Consider the following 7983-nt stretch of genomic DNA (forward strand, 5'->3'; position numbering starts at 1 on the left):
GTTCATTCCTCCTTACACTACCTTTGAGAGTGAGGATTTTCATCTGCATTTAGCAATTAGGAAAATTACCCCATGCTGGTAATTACTGAGCCAAGATTCAAACCCAGGTCTGTCTGAGTGAGAAGCCACCACCTCACTCCAGCGTGTTGCCAAGGGAGACAACGTTTCTAAGGGAGACAGTTGAAGCTGATGTATCCGTCACTTCTGTCTCCACCATTATGTTTGGAATTCAGAAAGGGTCCTCCTTATTTTCAAGAAGGGATGAATGGTCACTCTGCGCACAAGTCAGATAAACTGTGACATAATCGTGTGACAAGCCAGCATACACTTGGGAATTCGTGTTTCTTTGCAACAAGTGTTTATTGAATAATTACTATGTATAAAACACTGTGCTGGGTGCTGGGGGTTCGTCCTAGATGAGCAGTAGAACCATTTTTTCTCTCACTTCAAATTAAGCTAACGCTAATTCACAATATAGAAATAAACAACCAGAAAATTATTGATTATGAAGTGCTTTATTAAGTGCTGAAAATTACATATATGTAATCAACAGGTATACAGAATATGCCCTTTATTTAAATATCCCTGTCCTCAAAATTAAATGTTATTAATTAACCTTTTTTTGTTTGGTAGGAGGCTTATGCCAACTGCAATCTATTTGGGCAACTATGTACCTGGTAGTTTATTGACTCACCTACTTTGCATCAAAAGATATATTGAGGGTTTTTTTGGCGGGGGGGAGGGGGCTGTAACTTTACTTTTTGGTCTCCTGTTGGACAACTGGGAAAACCCCTTAAAACCTAAGCTCTAATTATCTTGCTTTGCCAACAAAGGCAATTCTGCTTAAGTTGGTGCCCTTTTAAAGCTAATAAATTAATCTGAAAGGAAATTCTTTAAATCCACAAGTGCACAGTAAAGGGATAAATGAAGGTCGACTTCAGAGACTGTGCTGTTCTTTTCTTTTCAATTTCCTGAGCATCAATAAGCATTTAATAAATATTTATTCAGGGCCTAGTCTGGTCACTGTTTAGGGGCACAAACAGAAAAATCCCTGCCCCCATGTGCCTCACGATTTGGTGTGAACCTACATTTGTTGGCAGGTATGTTGGTAACAGATGCTGTTAATTACTTTGTACAAAAGCAATTTAAATTCAAATATATCCTACGTGCAATAGCATGGCTAGACCTCAACAAACTGGTGCACTAAGGACAAACTCAAGAGTATGTACACTACGAGCCCGATAGCATAGTACAAAAATAGTTAGTACTAATCTGTGGGTGTGTGCAGTGCAAGGAAATCCATTAAGATGTATGTGTAGTGTGTGCATTTGGTGTGTATGTTATACTTCGATAAAATGTCAATTCAGGTATTCAGAGAGAGATTCAAAAACCCATAACAACTATTAATAGACTCTTGACTCACCATCTTTTAGGAATAACTTATCTGTGTTATTCCTAAAAGTTATCTACTTCCTTAGATAATTTAGAACACACTGTATTTTAATAAATCCACCCCAATAGATCTTTTTATTAACCGGGAAACATTTGCCCAGTCTTCAGGGTTAATGCTGGTCTCGTACCCCTCATATGCTTCAATGTAGTGGTGCTTTGGGAAAACTGAGGTTGAATTTTCACACCTTCTGAAACCACCCTCTGGAGAAACAGCGAGTCTTACCTGCCAGAAGAAAAACATTCATGAACCCTTCCCATGTCTTCCTTCCAAAATTTCTACAGAGATTTGGGGTTTGCACTGGTATAGCTGCCTTCACTGTGGATTAAATAATTATCCATCAATGCAGACTGTTCTAGAAGGATGAAAACATAAAAGAGAAGGGTGTATGTGTCTGTCTAGCCACACATTCTGGGGTACTAAGATTACAGGAAGAGATTTTTAGAAATTACTCTCTTCCCCATAAACTGTTATGAAACTGAGCATGGGACCAGGTAATTTTTGCTGACAACCCCAAAATGTAGTTTATTGGAGACTGGAAACAGAATATGTTTTCTTTAATGAAATAATTCCTTGTCCACCATCAGAATGCAGAAATGAACAGCCTTTCAGAGTATAGGTAAGAACTCTGCCTTAAAATTCACCATTGCTAAAGAGACAGTCATCTGGGGGAGCTGCTTTGTAAAAAAAGTGTTCTTAAAATATGCCCTTGTAGTATTCTAATTTTTTTCTAATTTGACCTTTTTTCTTGCTTTATCAGATACATTTAGACTTAAAATGACTATCACAGAGGATACAATTTATAGGTGTAAATAATCAGAAGAATATAAAACATCCGGAAAAGCTTTGGCTTTTCAAGTGGTGGAATATCACCCAAGTGTGGTTTTGATTAAGGCCATCAGTTTTCTAGGAACTGTGGTTTCTGTCAAACACGTGCGGAAGGCACTGATTGGGGTCCTGGTTGCAGCTCTGGTTTGCTTTCAGAAAACTGCAGAAACATTCTTTGATGCCATTTGTGCAAAGGCATTAACACCAGGGACAGGGTCAGAAAGGGTGGAAGTATGTTGGGCGTCCATTACAGTCCCTTACTACTGAACACGGAGGCCCGAGCAGCTGAACTGTTTGCGAATGACCATAATATGTGTGTGTTTGTTTTTTAAGCTGCCTTCTCCAAACATTGTGGATTATACGTGCCTGAGCCTTTTGGCATTTATACTGAACAGATTCTTTCTTTGTGGGTAGCATGGGGATTATTTTAATTTCTCCTCTGGGTTTTAATACAAATTTTGCATTCTTTCGGAACATCAAGCCTTCCCTTTGATTTTCAGCAGCTAATGGATATTGCTAATTGTATAACGATGCTTCTCTTTCAGTACGATCAGCAAAAAAGGTTTGGTGCACATGTATTTCATCAGCAGTTTTTATTTCCAGCTTGGTTACAGCGTTAACATTCTGTCTTGCCCATTCTCTAACTTTGTATTTGGTCTTGTAGATACGGTGCGAGAACTCCTGTGTCTGATGACGCAGAGTAAGTTGTCTTGTATTCCTGGGATTGCATTAATTACTAGCCTAAACTGCATGCTGCCAGTACTCACCACTAATTGAAATGCAACTGATGCACCAGTGAATTGAACAGTTCACTGACTTGTGCAGCGAAGCCCTTGAAGTTGGAATGTGGAACATATGTTCCATGCAGGAAAGATGAATGAAAAAGCAACTTACGCATGACTCTAACATGCAGCTGCTGCTTGGAACCTAACATTTGCTTTCATAGACGGGGCATGTTCAAGTTGTTGTTCTTATTATGGTTTGGGCATTGGTACCCTTTCTGAACCACAGAATTACTAAAAGGGTCTTCTGAGCTTTGCGTTGAATTCTTGATATGGTGGGGCTTAGAGTTAACAATGGAGTAGTCATTCCCATAGTCACTTCTCTTTTTTTAACTAAGAAAATAAATCCTAAACCACTAATTATAGATTCAGAAACCCAAGTTCCTCCCAGGTTGGAGTTGTGTAAACTGTGGGATGCTTAAGACCAAAACATTGGGGTTTCGCTCCAGTTCCATGGCACTGGGGGTTTGCTCAAGTTTCATGGCATAGCAAGAGGTCAAGGACGTAAGGCATGCCTTGGGCTTCCTCTCCCTGCCCCTTGCTTTCCCTCCTCCCGGAGATTCCTCCCTTATCCCGTACTTGCTGTCCAAATTTGAGAAGAATCCACACCTTCCCACTTGCGGCTACATTAACTCTTTCAAAACTGGATTTCCCACATACAGATCACTCAGAAATGGATAGAGAAGGCAAAAATTGTCTTTGCAGAATGCTGGCCTTCTCGGGTTTGAGTAATTTGTGTTCAGAGAAATGTGATTAATATCTAATTCCAACATTGGTAGTCCTCCAAGGCCGCTGTCTCTCCTCTCTGAGAAGCATTTTGTGGCCTCATGGGAGGAGGTGTAATCAGCAGCATGCTTTCTGCCTCCTTGCCTGAGCCACAGGTTCAAGTCACAGAGTGAGAGATTTAATAAGGGTGTAGCACACACAAGTATCATTTCCACCAAGGACAAAGAGATTAGACAAAAAAGTTAAGTGTTTTCAAATTGTGCTTTTTCCACGTTTGGGTTCAAGATGTCAGCTTAGTTTGGACCCTAAGGCCTCGGTGGTCAGACTCCAAAGCCAAGTTTCTCAGGCCTGACATAACAGACTATTCATGTCTCAAAACCAAAGTCAGCCTGAGCCCAACTGACTGCATAACCAAGTAGTCTGTGACATTGAGCCCTGGTTATTACTTTTAAAACCTGCAATGGCAATATTTAACATTCATTCAAAGGAGGATTTTATAAGATTGATAGGCAAAACACGACTTTAATCTGGTGAGCAACAACATTGTGATAGGATGGATTTATTCTTCACCCATGCAGAGCGGTTGTGCAATTGGCCTAAAATAGATCTCCAGGAAGCCCTAAAAGGTGGAAGGAAGGAAACTGAATTAAAAAGCTTGTCCATTTTGCCTGTACCTAACACAAACCTCACCCACAGGAAAACATAGTGATTTTTTTTAAAGGGTGGCAGGGATGAGAACTTTCTCCTCTCCTTTTCTGAGTTTACTAAAAGCAGCCCCACGGACCAAAAAGAGTGAAAGGAGCTCCTTTCCCAGAGCTCCTACCTGGGGCTCCCCAGAGCCCTGACTTTCCTGCTTGGAGGAGACACAGTTTATACGGGACCATGTGGGGAAGAAAATGGGAAGTTCTTGTTGGGAGTTTACTTTCGAAAGACATTTATACTATTTTTAGTTTGTTCCCTTACTATCTCCCTTGTCCAAAGTCTTTAGGGGCAATTATTGGCACAGGTTATATTTTTTAATAATTGACACATTCTTAAAATAGAACCCAGTCAGAAAAAGATGTGCCCTTTAAGGGGAATATAGGTCAGGGGCAGACCTACCACACAGGCAGACGAGAAATTTCCACCTCCAGCCGCTGGCCAAGAATGTTTCCGTAGATTTCATTTCACCCTCTTGCCCTTTTCCTCACTTGCACTCCCCGTCCCTCCCAACGCTGTCCCTGCCAAATACTTCTGTGCTTTGGGGGAACCATCGGCCATTTCATTCTGAATTTCCCTGGCTAAGACTTGGCCCATAAACAATTCCTAGGCTCCCCTCAGGGTAATTTGATCCTGGCCCTCCAAACTGCCAAACCACAACCAAGAGAGACTCCTGAGCTCTGCAGCTGGGGCCCTTGTCTCAACAGCCCAGGGCATAGGCAGCACAAGGTTAGGCCAAGTCACATTAATATTCCAGGAGCTCAGTTTCTCCAGCATTCCCCACCCTCCCTCAACCCCAGACACACACTTCTCCATTTGGGAGGCCAAGTTCAATCTCTAAACTAGGGAGATTTTCTAAGAGTGACTCAGCCCATTTCCTATCTAATATTATCAGTTCCCAACTTTCTCAAATCGTTTTCCTTTTTTTTCTCTGAAACAGCATAAAGATATCACTTGCACTTTTTATTATTTCTTTTTTGGGGGAGTTTGATATTTCTTTAAAAAATCAAAATTACCTTGGGAAAATAGACTACAGATTGAGTATCCTTTATATGAAATGCTTAGGAGGAGATTTTTTTGAATTTTTGGAATATTTGCATAGATATAAGGAGATATTTGGGGGATAAGACCTAAATCTAAACATGAAATTTATTTATGGTCCATATATACCTTATACACATTACCTAATGGTAATTTTATGCAATATTTTTAATACTTTTGTGCATAAAACAAAATTTTGACTGCATTTTGACCATAATCCATAACATGAGGTCAGCTGTGGTACTCCTCACTCGTGGGGTTGTGCTGGTGCTCAAAAAGTTTGGGATTTGAAATTTTTAAATTAAATGCTCAACATAAACTTCCTGGCATATGAAAGAGCAAATAAGTTTCCTCTTTTTGTTTAACCAGCCAGCTTTTGACATTTGCACTGAGGTAGGAAGAGTTTCATGGCAGGACAGCGGACGATAAGCCTGCTCCCAATTCCTCACGCTCATCGGGTGAGCTGACCACATCCCAAATCCTGGAGAAGGCTGCTGCTTCCTTGGCTCCCAGAAGGCCTGGCTCTAGGGCATTCCCTATAACCTACACCAAGGTTTTACCCTTTAGAAATTATATTAATCGATAGCAAAGTGGAAGGAAGAGACTTCTTTCCTTTCCTCCAGTCTACCAACTACTTCATGTGATCATAGGGGACCACAGCTCAGAGAGGTTGTATCTTCAGAGATCTTAGCAAAGATTGTAAGATTGTAAGTAGCCTTAAAAGATAAACTGACTGGAGTAGACTTTTTTTTTTTTTTTTTTACCATGAGAGGAGGAATGGGATGTATTCTGGTCTCTGTCTGGAATACCTACTTAAGTGAATTTTGATCCATGAAGTTTAAAGACCATGGGTTACACTTTTCTCCCTAACAAGTTCCTAAATCTTTCTTAAACAACAATAGTAAGTAGTCTAAACTAGATGGAAAGTCATAGCCCTGTCCCCTTTTAAGGACTACAGATTGTTTTTCTAGAAAGTATAGCTGAACACTACCCACTGAGTATGTGTGAGGCAGCTTCACACAGGGCCTTGTCATGCCTCAGATCAAAGTCCTCTTCAGTCAGATCATTAGAATATTCTTAAGGGGGTGGCGCCTGTGGCTCAAAGGAGTAGGGCACCAGCCCCATATGCTGGAGGTGGTGGGTTCAAACCTAGCCCCAGCAAAAAACTGCAAAAAAAAAAAAAAAAATATATATATATATATACATACATACATATATATATTCTCAGGGAAGACAGATTACAAGTACAGTCTTTGGTTTTAGTTCTCTTTGGTCAGACTCAAATTGTCTAACACTTGGAGAGAAGGGAGTGGGACTGATTCCTTCATGCAGATTCTTTTTGAGTGGATTGAAATGAAGGTGGGGAGCCAGTGCTTTAAGACTCCCCTCCTTCCAGAGAGCTGCCTGCTAAGGACCCCCGGCACCCTGCAGTGCTGCCACTGGGCATGGGGGTGATGATTTGGGACGTCACTGACAGTGTCTGGAATTACCTGTGTCTAAGTGCACGGTAATTTTCCTTTTCTTTGTGTTAAGCTGGCTTCAAACATGGCTTCTCACCGCCTTCTGCTCCTAGCAGTTAACAGCGAGTTTTTAAGAACCCGCCCTGTCTTGATTTTTGCACTCTATAACCCACGTGGTCCCAGAGCTAGTCTTGCTTTGAAAGGAAAAAAAAAAAAAGGAAAATTTTGCTTTGGTTTCTATTTCTGTTGCATTTTGCTGCTTCAGTTTTAGCTGTAACAAAGGTCTATGGGAGTATCAGAAAACTTGGCCCTGTGATCTTGCCCAGCATTTAATAAGCACCCTATCTTAATTATTAATATATGCACAGCCTGAAGGTTTTTTTCTTTAAATTGCCTTTCTTGTCCTTTTTTTCCTTTTAAAAAAGTGAATTCAGAGGTATCTTGACAAAAAGCTGATTGTCAACATATTAGGACACAAAGTATCTACTGATTTATATATTGTATTGTTTGCTCTTACTGTACATATAATAAAATACCTTATTTTCTTGATTCCAAGATGCCATCAAATACATGATCAATTACAGACAGTTTTACAGGAAATTAAAAGAAAAACAACCACATCAAACATATACATCACCAACTCCTAATTGCCGGATGCATGCAAAATTTACAAAATAAAATATGAAAAAGCCGGTGTCTTACACCTAACACTGTATGTTTGTCTGAAAATGGAGGAACTGCCTCCATTCAGGTAGGAGGCGTTGAAGCCAGCTCTTCACACAAAGAAGCCTTGACCGTGGTCAGTTTCCCCAGCGGACACTGCCCTCTGCCCACAAATCCTCCCCGCGTCCTGCCTTCACATCTCCAAATGAGAGCAGCCCAGGGCTCCAGACGCCCTTTTCTAGCTCTTCTTTAAGTATATCTTGGCGCTTACCTATTAAATGCTGTGGCCCCGGTTCAGTGACATCACTGAAGACAAAGGCGGCCGCCTCTGGCC

At 40.8% G+C, this 7983-nt stretch overlaps 1 protein-coding gene across 5 annotated transcripts in view; it reads left to right on the plus strand.

Annotated features, from left to right (window-relative positions):
• The window catches only part of LIMCH1 (LIM and calponin homology domains 1), a 359691-nt gene that overhangs the window by 292206 nt on the left and 59502 nt on the right, over window positions 1–7983 (plus strand). For all 5 annotated transcript variants that reach the window (XM_023519618.1, XM_023519619.1, XM_023519620.1 and 2 more), the window contains one exon: window positions 2943–2978. In XM_023519618.1, coding sequence (XP_023375386.1) covers window positions 2943–2978 — 36 coding nt within the window. The remainder of the gene's footprint in view (window positions 1–2942; window positions 2979–7983) is intronic.

Source organism: Otolemur garnettii, unplaced genomic scaffold (genome assembly GCF_000181295.1).
Source record: "Otolemur garnettii isolate 467f Iridium unplaced genomic scaffold, OtoGar3 scaffold00181, whole genome shotgun sequence".
NCBI classification, from domain to species: Eukaryota; Metazoa; Chordata; class Mammalia; order Primates; family Galagidae; genus Otolemur; species Otolemur garnettii.